This window comes from Ochotona princeps, chromosome 22 (assembly GCF_030435755.1).
Source record: "Ochotona princeps isolate mOchPri1 chromosome 22, mOchPri1.hap1, whole genome shotgun sequence".
Lineage (NCBI taxonomy): Eukaryota > Metazoa > Chordata > Mammalia > Lagomorpha > Ochotonidae > Ochotona > Ochotona princeps.
Window position 1 is genome coordinate 36732471 of NC_080853.1, and position 20934 is coordinate 36753404.

The following is a 20934-nucleotide window of genomic DNA, read 5'->3' on the forward strand; positions in this document are numbered from 1 at the left end:
GGCCACAGGACGGCCTGGAGGAGCAGTGGGAAACCACGGAGCACAGGCAAGGCTGTGTGTGCCCCTCCAGCTCTACAGCAGAGCCCAGCACACAGAAAGGCTGCCACCACCCCCCCTTCTGGGACTCTTCAGTTAGTGGGAACCGGCCTGGAGGAGCGGTGGGAAACCACGGAGCACAGGCAAGGCTGTGTGTGCCCCTCCAGCTCTACAGCAGAGCCCAGCACACAGAAAGGCTGCCACCACCCCCCCTTCTGGGACTCTTCAGTTAGTGGGAACCGGCCTGGAGGAGCGGTGGGAAACCACGGAGCACAGGCAAGGCTGTGTGTGCCCCTCCAGCTCTACAGCAGAGCCCAGCACACAGAAAGGCTGCCACCACCACCCCTTCTGGGACTCTTCAGTTAGTGGGAACCTCAGGGAAACCACCCATGTTCCTTCTCTGGCCCCAGGCTTCCAGGCCCTTTTGAGCCAGTGCCAACCACCAAGCTCGTAGCCAAGCACTCGCCAAACTAGCCACCACTGCTGCAAATGAGTAAAATCATCACAGCCTTCCCTGCTTCCCTCCCGAAGAGACGTCAAGTCAGTACGCCCAAGCTTTCAACACTCAAAAGCCAGTGCAGGGCACACTGCCACCTGCCCTGTGACCTGAGCCACAGAGGCCAGCCAGCTGTCTGGGGCACACACAGCACACAGACAACCATACACGCACAGAGCTGCCTTCTTCCTACACACACAGACACTCCACATGGAACAGTGTTTTATTTTTATTTTAAACAGAATGTCAGGACTACAGTATAGTGTATTACAAAAAAAGGTAGCAACAATGACCTACAACACAGAAAACAGATCCTTAACAGCAAACAATGGGGTCTTGTCCAAGTCCTCCTGGCTGTCCTAGTGAACCATGCCCCAAGGACACAGGGCAGGTGGGCTTCAGGCACTCTCGGCAGTGGTCCCAGTGGCCCCAGGGCATGCTCACAACAGTGGGAGGACACCAGACACTCCCGCTCAAGACAGGACATGCTCCAGAACTCCTTGTCTGATCAACTGCTCACACTTCCCCCGGGGTAGAAAGTGCTGAGGGAAGAAGAAAGAGAGTAAGAAAGGACTGGAGAATTCTAAATTACTTCTGCAGTAGTGAACGGTTATGTATTCCTTCCACTGCCACAGCCAAGCTACACTTAGTGTTTGCCGTTGTAACCCACTGGAACCGATGCCCCTTACGGTGGGACTGAATTCTGATTTCCTCGTTTGCCACATTAACTAGACTCCCTCCCTGGGATGCGCGTCTCAGTTCACCACAGCCTCTGCTCTCACACTCTGCTCAAGCGGAGCCGTGGGTCTAGAGCCCAGGCCCAGGCCTCGGCCCTGGTCTAGCCCTCCACGTGAGCTCGCCCTGCCTCTCCGCTGCTCAAAAATATTTACATTTATTAAAAAAAAAAAAAGGAAAAGCAACTCTCATTTCTGGACTAAAATAAAAGATGCCTGGCATACTGACAAATGTACAGAAAGAATTATGGTTACCAAATGTTTCCTTTTTAGTGGTTCATATTACACAAATGATCTATATCACTTCTATAAACAATCCGAAATGTGATCATTTTGGAAGCCCCTTAATACCAACTTGAACTGGCTATAACTTAGAGTCTCCACTGTTGAACCTGAAGCTAGGCGGGCCACTTCGCGACCGGGTTCTAAGCATCACGAGGTCCACACTGAGCCGAGAGGCAGGGCAGGCCCAGGCTCAGGGCAGTGTTGCCAGAGCCGCCACAGCACGTGCGGGAGAGCACAGCAAGCAGTGTGAAGTGATGCTTCGCTTCTGTGAGCTGAGCTTCCTGTGAGAGTCCCCTCAGAGAACTCAGCTACTTGCGATGCACTAATCTCCGACTCCTGTGAGGGCACACAGGCGTGACATCTCTACCTTAACCAGAGTTGAGGGCATCCTCAAAATCTGTTTTTAAAATATCAAACCCTGGGCCTGGTGCTGTAGCCGAGCGGCTAAAGTCCTCGCCTTGCACATGCCAGGAACTTATATGAATGCCAGTTAACGTCTTGACGGCTCTACTTCCCCATCCAGCTCCCTGCTTGTGTCCTGGGAAAGCAGTCGAGGACAGCCCGAAGCCTTGGGACCCTGTACCCCCGTGGGAGACCCAGAAGAGGCTCCTGGCTCCTAGCTTAAGATCAGTGCAGCTCCAGCCATTGGGGCCGCTTGGGGAGTCAATGAACAGACGGAAGATCATCATCTCTGTCACTCCTCCTCTCTGTATTTCTGACTTTCCAATAAAAATAAAATAAATCTTTAAAAAAAGAAATTGGGGCCCGGCGGCGTGGCCTAGCAGTTAAAGTCCTCACCTTCAACACCCGGGATCCCATATGGGCGCCGGTTCTAATCCCGGCAGCTCCACTTCCCATCCAGCTCCCTGTTTGTGGCCTGGGAAAGCAGTTGAGGATGGCCCAAGGCTTTGGAACCCTGCACCCATGTGGGAGACCCAGAAGAGGTTCCTGGTCCCGGCATCGGATTGGCGCGTACCGGCCCGTTGCGGCTCACTTGGGGAGTGAAACATCAGATGGAAGATCTTCCTCTCTGTCTCTCCTCCTCTCTGTATATCTGGCTTTCCAATAACAATAAAATCTTCAAAAAAAAAAAAAAAATCGAACCCAGCGTGGTAACCTCGTGGCTAAAGTCCTCACCTTGCACACGCAGGGATTCCATATCAGCGGAAGTTCATGTCCTGGCTGCTCTGCTTCCCATCCAGCTCCCTGCTTGTAGCCTGGGAAAGCAGTCAAGGACAGCCCAAGACCTTAGGAACCTGCACCCACATGGGAGACCCAGAAGAGGCTCCCAGCTCCTGGCTGCAGACTGACTCGGCTCCAGCCATTGCTGCCACTTGGGGAATGAACCAGCAGATGAAAAACCTTCCATTCTGTCTCTCCTCCATCTATCTATCTCTGACTTTCCAATAAGAAATAAATATTGGGGAAAAAAATCCAACCTTCATTTTTGCAAACTACTGAGAACTCCAAAGATGCCAGCTTATCTGCGTTAGGGAAATCAGCCCAATGATTGTTGGGCCTGCAGTGCTCCGGGGCTACCCCTCATGAACAAAGCCCACACGGGGATGTGTCAACTGGACACCAATGCTCTGCAGCAAGGCGGCTTTTACTGGCTCATTTTTCTCCCTACACTGTGTCCTCAGAAAACCTGAAGAGCATAAAAAATAAATTTAGCTAAGAGGACTTCACCTAGTATGAATCTGAACATTTCTAAGGAAACAATAAATACACTGAGATTCTTTATTTTAAAAAAAAAAAATTAGCTTAAGTTATAGTTTCCAAATTTCTGTCTTTCCCTGCTAAATTCTGGTATGTTGAAAAATTCCGTAGGGGAAAAAAAAAAGATTTATTTATTTATTTATTTATTTGGAAGGCAAGGTAGAGAAACAGAGACAGAGATAATAAATCTACCGATTCACTTTCCAAAGATCACAGAAGCCAGGGTCTCTGGTGTAGGCTCTCTTTCAGGCACAGTGGCAAGGAGCTGGATTGGAAACGGAGCAGTCAAGACTTACTACGGGTTGATGTGGGAGATAGAGAAATAGGATTTAAAAGTGAAGTACAGGCTTAAAATTAAAGCTTGGCAACTTTTGTTGATAAATTGGAATTCGAAGAAAAAAAGGTAACCCCAGTAGTTTAACATCCCCAAATGATGATCTGCCACTTAACTAAAGCATGGGCCATCATGGTAATTCCCCTAGACAACGGTTAGTGTGCAATGTAAGAACTACCCAGCAAATCAGCATTTCCTGACCGTACAACATTTGCTTCTAGTGTTAGCATGTGGAAAAACCACCTAACAGAGAGTCTATTACACTTAATGTCTAAGATACAAATGATTATTACAAGGTACTACTTCTTTTGCTACTGTTCCTAACAGTTGCGCTATCAATCCTCTTAAAAACTGAAGAATATCTGAAGACAGAAGAAATACCTGGCTATTTTTTTTCAGTAAGACCGAAGTGCCATCATCGATTTCAAATTCTCCATAGTCTTTTAGACACCGCACCTGAAAGGAAAAACAGATGCTTTATCTAAATTATGCAATACACATATGCAGGAGCCGAAACAAAGACAGCATTCAGCAAACACCTGCTCGGTGCCGGTCCAGCACTCCGTCTTGCCCTTCCCTGTGCCCTCAGGCTGGCTGCTCCTGGGGTCCTCGAATGCTCCAACCATCCCTTCTCACCCTCCTTGCTTCCTCAGGCTGGCTGCTCCTGGGGAACTTGAATGCTCCATCCGTCCCATCTGACAAGGAGGGACAACAGCCAATGGTGCCACAGAACAACAGGCTCATCTTCCACCTTCAAACAGCATCCCATATGGCTGCTGGTTCGTATCCTGGCTGCTCCATTTCCCATTCAGCTCCCTGCCTGTGGCCTGGGAAAGCAACAGAGGATGGCTCAAAGCCTTGGGATTATGGACCCATGTGGGAGACCCGGAAGAAGGTCCTGGCTTCTGGCTTTGGATCGGCGCAGCTCCGACCATTGTGGTCACTTTGGGAGTGAATCATTGGATGGAATATCTTCCTCTCTGTCTCTCCTCTCTATATATATGACTTTGCAATAAAAAAAAAAAAAAAAAGACCAACAGAGAGAAGCAGAGACAAAGAAAGCTCTTCTGTCCTCCTGCTCACTCCCAAAGTAGCCGTAATAGCCCGAGCTGCGCCAATCTGAAGCCAGGAGCTAAGCGCTTCTTCTGGGTCTCCCATGTGGGTGCAGGGTCCCAAGGTTTTTTGGGCTATCCTGTGCTATTTTCCTAGGCCATAATCAGGAACCTGGATGGAAAGTGAGTAGCTGGGACACGAACTGGCATCTACATGAGATGCCAGCATTTGCAGGGGGAGGATTAGCCAGTTGAGCCTTCGTGCCAACCTGAGAAAGTTTTCAATAAATATCCTCATACAAAATGAAATCTGACACCTACCTACATTCTACACAAAAAGCCAATCCCAATGACTGCAGAGCTCTCTGAAAGGCAGGGGTTCTAAAAGGTTACACCGAAAACAATTTTTAGATTTATTTATTTGAAAAGGAGAGGGGAGAGAGGGAGAGTGGAGGGGGAGCGAGGGGAGAGAAAGTGTGTGTGTATGAGAATGTGTGCCTCTATATGCAGTGAGTGTGGGTGACACAAACGTGTGGAGAGACCAGCTCCCCTGTTGGCAAGGCCGTGAGGAGTTTCCAGCTGTATGGCAGGGCCTGGCAGATGTCTCTCCAACCACCTTGACACAGTCTCACCCCCTTTGCATGGACACTCAACCACCCCGCTAAGAATTCTGTAATCCATTGAGGCATTGTTGTTTGCCCCGAGAGATGGTTTTTATAACTGATGTGAACTTGGGAGTTAATACTACTGATAATGTCCTGGTGAGTGGGCCTTTAACTGCACACAGGAGTACAACTAAGCCCATGCTGTTTCTGGACACCTTACTGTGTGCCTACCTACTGTCCCGGAATCTGGCCCAGACATGTAGCACGCCTTCTGGGAGACGGCTTAATAAGAATCCTACAAACTAATAAGCTGAACTGCTATGGCAATAAATAGAGTTACTGTGACCTTAAAGGTTAGCCTGTCCTTGCAATTCTTTGGAGCATAGAAAATATATCTGTTTAGCCACTTCTATAATTTTTTGGCTTTAATTAATATCATAGAGATATGCTTTAATTATTGTTGGATTGTTTATGGGGTTGTAGAGCCTATAGTTGTAGGGGGACTTAATATTCGAAACTTTTGGGCCTGGCGCTGTGGCCTAGTGGCTAAGGTCCTTGCCTTAAACACGCCAGGATCCCATATGGCCGCCAGTTCTAAGCCCGGCAGCTCCACTTCCCATCCAGCTCCCTGCTTGTGGCCTGGGAAAGCAGTCGAGGACGGCCCAAAGCCTTGAGACCCTGCAACCACATGGGAAACCACAAAGAAGCTTCTGGCTCCTGGTTCAGATCAGCTCAGCTCTGGCCATTGCTACCATTTGGGGAATGAACTAGTGGATGGGAGATCTTTCTCTGTGTCTCCTGCAGCACTGCTACAGCATCTCACTTGGGTGCCGTGTGTGTCCCGGCTGCCTTACTTCCAGCTGAGCTCTCTGATGTGGCCCTGGAATGTTGCAACCCGTGGGAGACCTGGCGGAAGCCACTGGCTCCCAGATTCAGATCAACTCTGGCCACTGCGGCCATTTTAAGATTGAACCATGGATGGAAGACCTTCTTGGTCTTCTCCCTGTTAAAATATTTTTGCCTCTCAAATAAAATTAAATAATCTTTTAAAAATTTAAGACTGGTTACCATTTATGTTTAATCTTAGTTTGATAATAGGTAAAATACTTACAGAGTCTAAAACACAACATTCCTAAAATAGGTATACTCATAAAACTTTACCTGTTGTAATCTACTGTTACCACCCTACTATAATCATCAATTTCGGCTTTGGTTGGTGCTCCCCGTGTTTTCAGAAGCCAATATATATCTATTAACACCCTCATCTGAGCTCAAAGGTAGCAACCACCAAGTACTAAAGAAAACCCAGGGAGGCACAGTGGTGGAGCAGGCCTGTGGCTCTGGCATCCCACGCGGGCACTGGCTCACACTGGGTGCTCCCTGTGTTTGGCCTGGGAAACAACAGAGGTTGGTTCACGTCCCTGGGCCCTACACTCTGACGGGAGGTCCAGAAGAAGCTCCCAGTTCGGGACTGGCTCAGCTCTGGCCACGGCAGTCATTTGGGTCATGAACCAGCAGATGGAAGAGCTCCCTTCCTCCTTTCTCTTTCAAGAAAAATAAATAGATCCTAAAAACAAAGGGAAAAAATCCACTTTTGAAGAATACACCTACTTCAATATATAAGCTTTTTGGAGGCTTCATGTCCTGCGTGATGTCCAGGCCTTCATCTCCTCCCAGAGTTCTCATGTAAGTAGCAAGGGATTTTTTATAATGACTAAACCACTCTGTCTGTAAACAACAAGATGGGATTGGACAAAGTTAAATTAAGTTGTATGCAAACTATACACTCAGCCTTTCAAAACCAGCACCTATGTCAATATGCACCATTTTTGCGATCATTAGGGACTCGCAGGATCTAGGCACTGATCTGTACACTCAACAGAATGGACCAAAAATCTCTACTCTCACAGAGTTTACAACCTGACTTACTAAGCATTACCCTAAGGAAACAGATCATGAAAATAAAACTAGCACAAAAGTATAGACTTCAGCTACAGACTAACAGAACAGAAAGTGTCCCTGCCCGAACCTCACAGGAACCTGAGCTCTCCAGAGTGACAAAGGTGGCTGGCTGCACAGACAGCACTGGGAACAGGAACAGCATTTCATAAATGGTATCACCTCAACATCAACATTCAAAATGAACCTTGACTCCTCCATTACCCATAAGACAATCCAACACTGTAAATCTATACAAGGTGAGGTGCAGCACTAACACGGGGTGAGGAGCCACCGGGATATCCATAACATCCTCGGTGGACTGCCACAGACTCACCAAACCTCGAGTCCCACCCCACTGCCTTGGCAGTGCCAGATTTACGATTCTGGATATGCCTTCCCTAAGCTTACCCTGGAAAATTACCTTAGTAATGTTAGGGCAGACAATGATTTCTCCAATTGGGTCCAAAACAAAACAAACATCCTCACCACACAGGGAAAAATTAGACTGGCCACATTAATAATAATAACCTACCTATAACTTTGTTTCTTACAAGATGCCATAAAGGTGCAAAATGTACGTATATAATTGACAAAGGGCAGAAAGGCTGGATATGCTTGAGAACGCACCATTCCCCTCCCTGGAGTTTCAGACTGGGATATGCTCTGAAACCCAAACCTTCCAGATGTCACATCACTGCTCACCAGGTTTGGGATTTCAGTATCTGGTTAGGAACACGCTATCGAGGATAAGAACAAGACTCAAATGTGCACCAGTTGCTGACTAGAAAAAATGTGCTAAAAAATTAGACTTGAACAGGCATTTAGAAAAAAAGATATGCAAATCATCAACAGAGAAGCATGCTTAGGACCACTGATCACGGGAAAGTAAAACCAAAATGAGAAACCACCAGATGCCAAGGGAAGTTTGAAAGACTGGCAAATGCACGTGTTGGGCAAGGGCCATCACATGGCTGGCGGGAGTGTGAAGGATACGGCCCTTGGAAAATCACTGGGCACAACGTACTAACAATATACACCCTCTGGAGACCAAACCGACTTCACTTTCCTGAGTACATCTGCTGCCTGGAGACATTCTGGCTGTCACACACGGGGCACAGGAAGAGCTGCTTTAATGAGAGCCCAGAGGGATTGCTCAACACCCTCCAAAGCAACATAAGGCAGCCTCACATGTTAACAGCCTTGAAGTTAAACCCCTAGACCCGAGGTAGTCATTCAGTGCAGTGACGAGGAGGCAACTTGGGAGGCCATATCCGATATCAGCATGCTTAGGTTCAAGTCCAGCTCCACTCCGAGCCCCACATTCCTGCTACTGCACCCCTGAAGGCAGCCAGTGACGGCTCCAGGACATGAGTCACTGCCTCTCCTGTGGGAGATGCAAACTGAGCTCTAGGCTCCTGGCTCCTGGCTCCAGCATAGCCCAGCTCTAGGCTCTAGGCTCCGGCACAGCCCAGCTCTAGGCTCCTGGCTCTGGCACAGCCCAACTCTAGGCTCCTGGCTCCAACACAGCCCAGCTCTAGGCTCCTGGCTCCAACACAGCCCAGCTCTAGGCTCCTGGTTCTGGCACAGCCCAACTCTAGGCTCCTGGCTCCAGCACAGCCCAACTCTAGGCTCCTGGCTCCAACACAGCCCAGCTCTAGGCTTCTGGCTCTGGTACAGCCCAACTCTAGGCTGCTGGCTCTGGTACAGCCCAACTCTAGGCTCCTGGTTCCAGCACAGCCCAGCTCTAGGCTCCTGGCTCCAGCACAGCCCAGCTCTAGCTGTGGGGAGCAAAGTAAGGATCCCTACCCTCAATTTCTTTCTTCCAAAAAAAAGAAAATAAATAAAACTTTCTAAAAGAAAGTTTAAGGTGAAATCAATATCAATGATAAATTACAGCCTATATCTAAACTGGGATACTAACATCACAACTACATCCACAGAATAGAATCTCAAAAATACGAAGCTTAGTGAAATAGATTTTTGACAAAAGAACTCTAGGAATCCATATACATAAAACTCAATAATAACCAATATTAAACTGCAGTGTTCAGGCATGCTCTTAGGTGGCCAAATATCTTAAAAAGTGATGAGGTGGGACCCAGCACAGTAGCCTAATGGCTAAAGTCCTTGCCTTGCACACACCAGGATCCCATATGGACGTTGGTTCTAATCCCAGCAGCCCTGATTCCCATCCAGCTCCCCACTTGTGGCCCGGGAAGCAGCTGGGTACAGTCCACAGCCATGAGACTCTGCATCCATGTGGGAGACCTGGAGGAAGCTCCACGCTTCGGATCAGCTCAACTCCAGCCACTGGGGACTGAATCAGCAGACGGAAAAAATCTTTCCTCTCTGTCTTTCCTTCTCTCTGTGAATCTGGCTTTCCAATTAAAATAAATAAATCTTAAAAAAAAAAAAGCAATGAAGTAGGGGCAATACCGTGGCACAGTTGCTTAAGCCATCCCCTGCAGTGCCAGCATCTCACAGGGCACCAGTTCAAGTCCTGGCGGCTCCACTTATCCAGTTCCCTGTTACCACACCTAGGAAACTTTAATACATAAGCTTTTTCAACATAAGCTCCATCAACATTAAAACACCACTGCTGGGTCGGCACGATAGCGTAATGTTTAAGGTCCTCGCCTTGAACACTTCTGAGCCACGTGACTTCTCTGCAATCACCTGATTCAGTGACTACACACAGACTTCATTATAAACATGAATTTGTACTGTTGATTACAGAAGCATCTGTATATACACGTTTCATAGAAATCCCCAAATGAAACACCTTTAATCCCACTAACAGGTGACCACGCGTACATGAGACTATCCATCAACAATAGTATTCCACATAGCATTTAGAATCTAACCGCATATTTCCCATCACAGTACATAATAAACAAACATGGGCACAAACTGTTGAAAGACACACCAAAAACAAAGAGAAATGCCACTAAATATTATTACAGAACAGTGTCACAACACTAACTTACTTCTTCAGATGACATGTGAAACCGCAGGGTGTTTGGCAAGACGCTGCCGTACTCCCACCTGAGCGCCCTGATCCGAAGCAACCGGTCATACCTAGGATGTTGACACATGTCAGAGGGTGTGGGAAGAGAGGGGATAAGACAGCTGTTCTGATGGCGAGGCCAGACTCCTCACGCAAGCTGACCAAGTGAGAGAAGGAGCACATGGGGACTGAACTGACGCCAGAAAGCCAGCAAAGCCAACAGCTTCCTCTGCACTGGCCTCCAGGTCAGCCGTCCCAACAGAAAAAGGATGCAGACGCAAAGGACTCATTTCTTGAAGAAATAACAAACTACTAAATACACCAAAGGATCTGGTGGTGAAGTGCCATGATGGCTGTAAAACAAAACACAATGCAGTAAAAATGGTGACCCATGAAACTCCACTCTACGGGATGAAACATGGTAAACCCTGAACGACTGTTCGCTCTACGGGAGGAAACACCGTGACCACGAAACTGCTAACTCTGTGGGATGTGATGGGTCCATGTGGTACATGCTATTATTTGACACACCTTACTTTCCCAACAATGCTATCTTATCCAAATGTTTTTCCTCCAGAAAAAAGACTGTTACAAAGACAACGCAACCCTTCCATTACCCATTTGAACAGCTGAACTGGGAACCAACAGTTGAAAACCCTCCACTTCTCCTTGCCACCCCAAATCAAACCAAGGACACTTACAAGTAGGCTAGCGTGCAACGTCTATTTCTTAACAAACAGCAGTGTCGAAATTTGATGGTTGGGATCAAATCACTTCGGCCACCTGACTTTGCTTCAGTCCTGTGAGGAGCATTTATTTAAAAAACAACAACAACAACAAAACAGTACATCTGAGTGTAAGTGAAAATTCCAAAGCCAATTTATATATTTTTATCAAATTATGGTTAGCAGTTAACATAAGCAAACATAAGCAGAGAATAAATACCTCCACATCAAGGATTTTACTAACATCAGAAGATGAGAAGCCGGGGCCAGCACTGTGGCTTAGCACGCTGGGCTTCCTCCTGTGGCACCCAGCACCCTGTGTGAGCACTGCTCCGTGTGCCAGCTGCTCCAGCTCCAATCAGCTTCCCGGCTGTGGCTGAGTGGGGAGGACAGCAGGACACGGCTCAAGTCCTCAGGCCCCACCCAGCACCACGTGGACCCCTAGCTCTCCCTGACTCTCCTCCACTCTGCCACGCACACAGAAGCCAAGATGTTTTTCTTTAAGATTTATTTATATTTATTGCAATGTCAGACATACAGAGAGGAGGAGACACAGGAAGATATTCCATCCGTTAATTCATTCCCCAAGAGGCCACAATGGCCCGAGTTGAGCCAATCCGAAGCCAGGAGCCAGGAGCTTCTTCCAGGTCTCCCACGTAGGTGCAGAAACCCAAGGCTTTGGGCCGCCCTCCAGTGCTTTCCCAGGCCACAAGCAGGGAGTTGGATGGGAAGTGGGGCTGTCAGGATTGGAACTGGCACCCATATGGGATCCTGGCGCTTACAAGCTGAGGACTTGAGCCACTAGGCTATTGCACCAGGCCCAGTCAGGTTGATTTTTAAAGACACTGACATGACACCAGCTGCCCCACACCCGAGGTCCTTCTGCCACTTGCCAAGCTCCGTCACACTGGTCTCTGACTTACTGAGTACCGTGCCCCCTTCATGACATAGGGCCTTTGCATGCACCATCCCCTCTGCCTACACTGCTTTCCTCCCACAATCCACGTCACTTTTTGTATTTGTTCATATCTCATGTCTTTCAGATAGGCTTTAACTTCCTCCAAACCATAACAGTCAAACAAGTATTCACTGGAACACCTACCACATGTAAAACACTGTTAAATCCAACAGATACAGAGTTCATCAGCAAACCCTTCTAGACCACACTAATGTGCCCATGACTGGAGCTGAGTAGACACAGTTTTAAAAAAAATCATATTACTGAACTGATTTCAATATCTTATTTCTTAAATGGTTTTAAAATATTATTCTTGGGCCCGGCAGCGTAGCCTAGCGGCTAAAGTCCTCGCCTTGAATGCCCAGTGGTCCCATATGGGCGCCAGTTCTAATCCCAGCAACTCCACTTCCCATCCAGCTCCCTGCTTGTGGCCTGGGAAAGCAGTCGAGGACGGCCCAAAGCCTTGGGAACCTGCAGCTGCGTGGGAGACCAGGAAGAGGTTCCTGGATCCTGGCTTCGGATTGGCACACATCGGACCGTTGCGGCTCACTTGGGGAGTGAAACATCGGACGGAAAATCTTCCTCTCTGTCTCTCCTCCTCTGTGGATATCTGACTTTGTAATAAAAACAAATAAAATCTTTAATAAAAAATTAAAAATATAAAAAAAAACATTATTCTTACTATAACTTACACATCAGACTGGTTTTGTTCATACAAAATCTTCATCTCTTCCAGAACTTGTCTGATTCCATCCTCCTGAAACATATAAGCATATTATTAAAAAAAAGATAGATATAAGCATATAATTAACACTGAAACACATTCATTAAATCTTGTCATTCAGACACAAGGGGTGAAGTATCAAAGAACTGATGAATGTTGAAAACATCAGGCTAAGTGGAACACATCAAACACAACAGGATAATTATTTTAAGAAGCAAATTAGGGGGCCTGGCGCAATAGTGTAGTGGTTAGAATCCTCGCCTTGCACACGCAGGAATCCCATATGGTTGCAGGTTCTAATCCCAGCAGCTCCACTTCTCATCCAGCTCCCTGCTTGTGTCCTAGGAAAGCAGTCGGGGACAGCCCAAAGCCTTGGGACCCTGCATCCGTGTGGGAGACCTAGAAGAAGCTCTTAGCTCCTCATTGGCTCAGCTTGGGCCATTGCAGCCACTTGGGGAGTGAATCATCAGATGGAAGATCTTCCTCTCTGTTTCTCCTCCTCTCTGTATATCCGCTTTTCCAATAAAAATAAATAAATCTTAAGAAAAAAAAAAGCAGCAGCAGCAGCAGCAGCAATTTAGGGCCCAGCGCGATAGCACAGCAGCTAAAGCCCTTACCTTGCACGCTCCAGGACCCCACATGGGCACCAGTTCATATCCTGGCAGCTCCACTTCCCATCCAGCTCCCTGCTTGTGGCCTGGGAAAGCAGTCGAGGACGGCCCAAAGCCTTGGGACCCTGCACCCGCGTGGGAGACCTGGAAGAAGCTCCTGGTTCCTGGCTTCAGATCCGCGCAGCTCTAGCCGCTGTGGCCGCCTGGGGTTTGAACTATCAGAAGGAAGATCTTCCTCTCTGTCTCTTCTCCTCTCTATATATGTGACTTTCCAATAAAAACAAATAAATCTTAAAAAAAAAAAAAGAATCAATTTATCTGAAGTATCTGCCCAGCAAATTCAGAGAGATAAGAGAATAAGAGGGGGCAACCGGAAGCAGTGAAGGGAGGACTACAGCTTATAGTGGCAGAGTTTCTGTCTGGTGTGATGAAAACGTTTTGGAAATAAACAGTGATGATGTTGCAAGGGGAAAATAAATAAAGCCACTGAGGCATACATCCAGCAATTACAATGGAAAACATTGTATTACGTATATTTTCTATAGGGGGAGGCGGCATTGTAAGCTAATAGTGTTGGCCATCCGTGTGGGCACCAGTTCAAGGACCAGCCGCCCCACTTCAGATCCAGGTCCCTGGAAATCACCTGGGAAAGCAGCCTAGGACAGCCCACGTCCTTGGGCGTCTGCACCCATATGGGAGACAGAGGTGAGGTCCCTGGCTCCTGGCTGAAGCCTGTTCCAGCCACAGCAGTAGCAGCTATTTCAGGGTAAACCAAAGGATAAAAGATCAATCTATCTAACTCTGTCTTTTTTTTAATTATTTTTTAATAATCTTACTTAGTTGATTAGGGTACAAAGGGTCAAGGGCTACAGGGTGAAAGTGGGTAACACCATTGTTTCCACACTAATATTATCATTTTTTCCCTGTACCTGGGGTCAGGGGAGAAACAAAGGGGAAAGCCCCACCTAACTATCTAACTCTGTCTTACAATAATAATTTTTTTTAAAAAAAAGCACAAAAGGGGCCCGGCGGCGTGGCCTAGCGGCTAAAGTCCTCGCCTTGAAAGCCCCGGGATCCCATATGGGCGCCGGTTCTAATCCCGGCAGCTCCACTTCCCATCCAGCTCCCTGCTTGTGGCCTGGGAAAGCAGTTGAGGATGGCCCAAAGCCTTGGGACCCTGCACCCATGTGGGAGACCCGGAAGAGGTTCCTGGTTTTGGCTTCGGATCGGCACAGCACCGGCCCGTTGCGGCTCACTTGGGGAGTGAAACATCGGATGGAAGATCTTCCTCTCTGTCTCTCCTCCTCTCTGTATATCCGGCTTTCCAATAATAATAAAATCTTAAAAAAAAAAAAAAAAAAGCACAAAAGGGAATGAACATTTTTGGGGCCCAGTGTGATAGCATAGTGGTTAAGGTCCTCACCTTGCACGCCTGGGGTCTCATATGCACGCCGGTTCTAATCCCAGCTGCTCTACTTCCCATCCAGCTCCTTGACTGTGGCCTGCGAAAGCAGTCGAGGACGGCGCAAAGCCTTGGGACCCTGTACCCACATGGGAGACCTGGAAGAAGCTCCAGGCTCCTGGCTTCAGATTGGCTCAGCTTCAGTTGTTGCGGCTCACTTGGAGAGTGAACCACTGGACGGAAGAGATCTTCCTCTCTGTCTCTCCCTCTCTGTAAATCTGACTTTGTAATAAAAAAAATAAATAAATCTTTAAAAAAAGGGGGGGAATGAATATTTTTTGACGATTTATTTATTTTTTTTAAAGATCCCATATGGGCACCGGTTCTAATCCGGGCAGCTCCACTTCCCATTCAGCTCCCTACTTGTGTCCTGGGAAAGCAGTGGAGGAAGGCCCAAAGCCTTGGGAACCTGCACCTGTGTGGGAGACCTGGAAGAGGCTTCTGGCTCTTGGCTTCAGATCAGCTCAGCTCTGGCCACTGAGGCCACTTAGGGAGTGAGTTATCAGATGTAATACCTTCGTCTGTCTCTCCTCCTCTATATATATCTGCCTTTCCAGAAAAAATAAATAAAATCTTTAAAAATTTTTGTCTGAAAATGTTAAACGTCAAAGCAAACATCGTTTGGTTTGTATTGCACTAATAAAAAAGCCTAGAGCTTCTCCAGTCACCTTCTCTGACGTCCTTGAAGAGGCAGCCATTTGCTGCCTAGAGATGCAGAGCTGCAGGGACAGGCGCGTTCTGTCCATTCTGAGCTTAGTGCCAGGCTCCAGCCACCTGCTAAGGAGGCACGTGAGGCCCGAGCACGTGGCCTGCCGCTCATGTGAGAGCCATCAGATGGGGCCAGCAGACAGGGGCATCTGCTAGGAAATACACATTCAATAACTTTTTAAAAACTCACTTGGAAAGAGAACACCGAAACTTCAGCAGCTGCGAGGCTACTGGGGGCTGCAGGAGGGAGCGTCTTGCTCAGATCCTGATCCCAGCCACCATGTGCTCATGGAGAGCTGGGCCTGGGCGGCCAGTGCGCCATTTGGTGCCAGGCTGTGCCTGCTGGCCACCCGGCCGGGGAGCTCTGGGTTATTGGTTGTCTGAATCGTTGCTTAGGTAGCTCCAGGCTGACCACACTGTTTCTGGGATCTGAGTCAATCCTAAAGATTCCCAATGCCAGTAACTCTTCCTTTGAAGAACTTCTAATCACTTAACAATGCTGAGCCATAAAATTGGTAATGGAACATAATGTACTGGGCAGGACTAAGCAAACCTTAGCCTACAAGCAAAACCAGAAACCAGCATTGAGCACAGGTCATACCAAGCTAGGCTCTTGCACCTACTGGTCCTCAGAGCAACCACGGGCAGGTGCACGATTTACGGCTAGGAACAGGCCCAAATGGGGAGGTAAGGGGACACCCTAACTGGGTTGAGGTTCCCACCAAGGGGCGCGTGTGCTGGAATGGGGGCTGCGTTCTATCTAGGAAACAGTCGTAGTCACCCGAGGCACTAGTGTGGGCTGGGATTGGATGCACCAGGCCAGTTCAGACCCCAACACCATCTGGTGTCATGGAGAACCAGGTAGACATGGGACTGACTAGGCTGGGTCTCAACCCCCTACTAAGCCATGTGTGAGCTGTACGTGGGTATGGACAAGCTGTGGCTGGGCTGAAACATCCAACAACAAGAACCAGAACGGGGTGAAAGCAAGCCAGGAAAAGCCACTGTTCCTGCTAGGACAGGAGGTGAACTGAGTAGGGTTGGCTCAAGGACCCCCTGGTATGCGCAAAATCTGGCATTGGGAGGGGTTCTGATGGAGGAGCCTGAGCAACTCCTCTGGCAGGACACAGTCCCTGCAGGTTAGCGCAAGAAGCATGATAGGAAACAGCCCAGAATAGGCCATGGAAAGTTTCCCACTGGCACACATTCGGCATGGGTCAGGGGCAGACCAGGCTGAATCAGTTCATGTCATCCACTGGCAAATCCGATCACCAAAACAGAGTGTGGGTTGAGCTGGGTTTGGTTGCGACAAAACCAGTACACATTATGGAATGCCAGGGCAAGGTTGCCCACTGGATTTGAATGCAGCACTCAACCAGCACACGTGAGATCCAGGAAGGGAGGGGCAGAGCTGGCAAACGGATTAAGGGGCTGCTCCCCTCGCCAGACAGCTACTCCCACTGGAGAGCTTGGGCTGGGATGGGGACAGACCAGACTAAGTAAGGCTGCAACACCTGTGTGCACTGCATGTGGACTAGATCAGGGAAAAGCCAGGCTGGGCTGATTATTCCTGCTGGTGCAAGCATAAATTAGAGTGGGTGAGGGATGTTTGGGCTTAGCCGCAGCATCAGCTGGCACTGGGGACTAATTCTGTCAAGTCAAACCACAGAACCACCTAAAGCATGCATAAACCGGGACTGAGAGAGACCTGGAAGGGAAATAGTGGGTTCCCCCTTCTTGGGTCACTGCTCCCGTGGGAGGGTATGGAAATTAGGACGGGGGCTGGGATGGCTAGACAGAGAGGCACTCAACAACATCCGTGAGGGCTGGATGGTTGAGTTGGTTAGATGGAACTAACCTTTAATACCCAGTGACAAGTACAAGAGCCAAATGGGAGGGGGGACAGACTGGTCTACTGCTACACATACTGGCAAACCAGGGTAGGGGGCGGGCCTGGTGGGGGTTATTGTGGGTCGCCCCGACTAGGCTGCAGCTCCCACTGCTTGATGTAAGGGCTGGGTAGAACCAGACTAGACTGCAACACCCATTGGTTCCAGTGCAACTCGGGACTGAAAACAGAACCAACCCAGCAATTGCAACCACCAGCTGATCGGGGTGATGGACTGTGCCGGGCCCTGTGCTTGCTAGAACATACAAGAATCTAGTCTGGGAATACCTCAAAGTTTCTTTGGAGATCTCCCCAATTGAACTGCTGGACTCAGAACTCTAGCCAAGAAAAGACAGAAGACAGGACAGGTCAATCATTCATCTCAGCTATATGTTGGCAGCGAAACATGGGGCAAACGGAGACTTTATGATGGACCATATCAATCAGTGGACAACCTCATCGAGCGAAACTGTTAGCAATTCATAATTGGAGAACTATTAAAACCACCTGAGCAAATATCTCAGAGCATGCCCCACATCTGGGTCTTGGGGTGGGCGGGAAACCGGGTGGAGTTTCTCCCTCAATGTCCCCCTTTACCTGGGATATATGATGGAAGCAAATGGACATGGTAGTATTACCCACTTCGCTATACACCCGAACCTTTTTTTTTTTTAAACCGTAATTAACATTGTCAACAACAATACAATATATTAAAGAAAAAAAAAAAAAAAGAGAACACCGCCTCCTAGAATGAATGACATATAATGTATCTGTCAGACGGCAGATCACATCTGCTTTTCCCAATCTAGTTTTTTAAAAGATTCACTTTATTTGAACAGCAGAGGTAGTTTGGGGGGGAGGGGAGATACAGAGATAAACAGAGAGAAAGTCTTCCATACAATGGCTCACTCCCCAAAACAAGCTCAACAGCCAGGTCTGGGCCAACCAGACAGAAAACAAGAACCAGGAGCTTCTTCCAGGTCACCCACGTGAGCTCAGGGACCGACATGCCACCTTTTGCGGCTTTCCCAGACACATCAACAAGGAGCTGGGCCGACCTGGCACAGCCATTTGTAGCAGCAGCCCAATGGGATGCTAGTATTGTAGGCAGTGGGTAACCAGCCATACTGCAATGCCAGTCTCATTGTTTTTATTTATAGAAAACTAGAACGAAATTGTTAAACTAAAAATAAATAGTTAAACTAAAAATAAATAAATAGTTAAACTGAAAGTCACATTTCAAGGCTCACTTGGCCAGCATCTATCTGGACACGCGGCTCTGTATCCCTGGTTCATTTCGTCACTTGTAACATGACCTCACAAGTTTCTAGCTCTCCAATCCCAGTAAGGACCCTAAACACCTTGCATCCATCCCAACATTTCACACTGACCTTACACTACACTGCAGCCTTCTTCTTTAAATCTTCTGAAAATAACAGTAGCAGCTATTTCAGGGTAAACCAAAGGATAAAAAGATCAATCTATCTAACTCTGTCTTACAATAATAATAGAATGTTTTTAAAAAGCACAAAAGGGAAGGAACATTTTTGGGCCCAGCGCAATGGCGTGGTGGATAAGGTCCTTGCCTTGCACGCCTGGGATCCCATATGGGTGCCGGTTCTAGTCCCAGCAGCTCCACTTCCCATCCAGCTCCCTGCTTGTGGCCTGGGAAAGCAGTCGAGGACGGCCCAATGCACTGGGACCCTGCACCCGCGTGGGAGACTTGGAGGGGGTTCCAGGTTCCCAGCTTCAGATCGGCGTACATCGGCCATTGCGGCTCACTTGGGGAGTGAATCATCGGACAGAGGATCTTCCTCTCTGTCTCTCCTCCTCTCTGTATATCTGACTTTGTAATAAAAAAAAAATAAAAATCTTAAAAAAAAAATTAATGAAGGGGCCGAGTGCAGTAGCCTAGTGGCTAAAGTCCTTGCCTTGCATGCGATGGGATCCCAAATGGGCACCGGTTCTAATCCCGGCTGCTCCACTTCCCATCCAGCTTCCTGCTTGTGGCCTGGGAAAGCAGTCGAGGACGGCCCAATGCATTGGGACCCTGCACCCGGAAGAAGCTCCTGGCTCCTAGCTTCAGATCAGCTCAGCTCTGGTCATTACTGGCAGTTGGGGAGTGAATCACTCGATGGAAGATCTTCCTCTCTGTCTCTCCTCCTCTCTGTATATCTGACTTCCCAATAACAATAAAATAAATCATTAAAAAAAAAAAGACAATGAAGGCGAGCTCCTCAGGACATGCTCAGACTGAACCAGCTCTTCAGGGCTAGGCCCCCAAAACTGATTCCTGCTGACCCTGACTCCTGCTATCCAGACACCAAACCAACACGGCTTGCCAGATCCTGGCCTCCAAGCCCTCAGAGGTCATGAGCCAAAAGAAGATGTTTTCTTTATAAAGATGGTCTGTCTTGAGTTACTCTGCAGCTTCCAAGATGCTTTGTGGGTGACGCCCAAAACGCTTCCAGGCTGCTAACCCACACACCCTGCTTTGTCCCTGCTGCTGGAGTGCCACACTTCTCTAGGGCCTTGGCTTCCTTCTGGGGCAGGGCGGCCCCTCTTCTTGGGTGCCCCTCCTCAGGACCACCCACTCCTGTGCTGCCCGGCACCCACAAGGCGACTACCCTATAACAGAGGGAGGAGGAGGCCCATGCAAGCGCCTCTGGCACTCCTAACTCGGCGACACCCTCACGCTCCCTCACCCTTGCAGGTACAGCTGGAGGGAAGGAAAGAAGCAGGTAGCAGAGGAATGTGGCCAACAACAGCCAGGACCGGACGGAGATGTCGACTGACCGAGGCTGCCAGGCACTGAGACCCTGACCAGTGAGTGGACGCGTCCCTCGGGCTACAGGGCGGCAGCCACCTGCACCTGGAGGCCCCAAAGCCACCCCTGGCTGGCCGCCCGGCTCCCCGAGACACAGCACCTGCATACCGGGGTGTCTCGCCAACGCCACGCCCCCCAGCACCCCGGCCAGCAGCTCCACTGGACTGACCCCCGGGCAGTCACCCCAGCCGGCCGCCCGGCTCCCAAGCCCGCAACTGGATACCCGGGGTGCCACCAACGCCACGACACCACGGCCCCCCAGCCGTCCCCCTGGTCGGCCGCCCCCCGGCCGCACTCCCGGTACCACACCTGGCTAACGCGGCCCGGGCCACCCAAGCACCGACGCGTCCTCTTCCCTCTCGCCGGCCGAGCAGGAGCCGACCCGGGACGAGAGGGAACAGCGTTAGGGGCCGCCAACCCCCCCGAGGCGAGACCCCGCTCCCCGTCTCCTCTCGCTCACGTTGAAGGCCGGCAGCTGCCCCTCAGGGGCGCGGTGCAGCTCGCGGACCAACTCCAAGGCCTTTTCGCAGTACATGGCGGCTCGCTCGGCGCGCCGGCCCCGCAAGCACCGCGGCCGCGCCAACGGACGCCGCCTCAGCGGTCCCGCGCCGCCTCGAGCCTTGGCGCCAGAGGCCCGGCCAATGGGAGCCCCGCTACGGCGGCCGGCCGGGAACAGTTGTCCCCGCGCGCAGCCGCGTGCGCAGACCAGCCGGCCTGCGTCCTTCCGCCGGACTGCGTCGGGCTGAGGGGGAGGGGGACGCCGGGGACTGGCGGAGGGGAACGGGGACGCCGGGGTTTGGCACAAGGGAAGGGGGACGCCGG

At 49.5% G+C, this 20934-nt stretch overlaps 1 protein-coding gene across 2 annotated transcripts; it reads right to left on the minus strand.

Moving 5' to 3' along the window:
• Positions 1-741: 741 nt before the first annotated feature.
• Positions 742-20698, minus strand: GINS1 (GINS complex subunit 1). Of its 2 annotated transcripts, none has more exons than XM_058679473.1 (7): positions 20573-20698; positions 12585-12649; positions 10911-11009; positions 10190-10280; positions 6873-6989; positions 3986-4060; positions 742-1074 (listed from the first exon to the last, which is right to left on the minus strand). In XM_058679473.1, exons 1-7 carry the CDS (start codon positions 20645-20647, stop codon positions 1006-1008), a joined length of 591 nt encoding a protein of 196 aa, XP_058535456.1. In that variant the 5' UTR covers positions 20648-20698; the 3' UTR covers positions 742-1005. The 2 variants fall into 2 exon arrangements, with proteins under 2 accessions (XP_058535456.1, XP_058535457.1); XM_058679474.1 differs by lacking the exon at positions 20573-20698 and adding an exon at positions 20422-20514.
• Between the last annotated feature and the right edge of the window lie 236 nt (positions 20699-20934).

What these genes read in the sequence shown, in the direction of transcription:
- GINS1 (XM_058679473.1), bottom strand. Translation starts at nt 20,647, where the DNA reads ATGTACTGCGAAAAGGCCTTGGAGTTGGTCCGCGAGCTGCACCGCGCC. An exon ending in CGTTGCACGCTAGCCTACTT is followed by an intron (nt 10,281 to 10,910) that starts GTAAGTGTCCTT and finishes TCAACATCCTAG; the next exon opens with GTATGACCGGTTGCTTCGGA. An exon ending in TTCACATGTCATCTGAAGAA is followed by an intron (nt 6,990 to 10,189) that starts GTAAGTTAGTGT and finishes TGTTGTTTACAG; the next exon opens with ACAGAGTGGTTTAGTCATTA.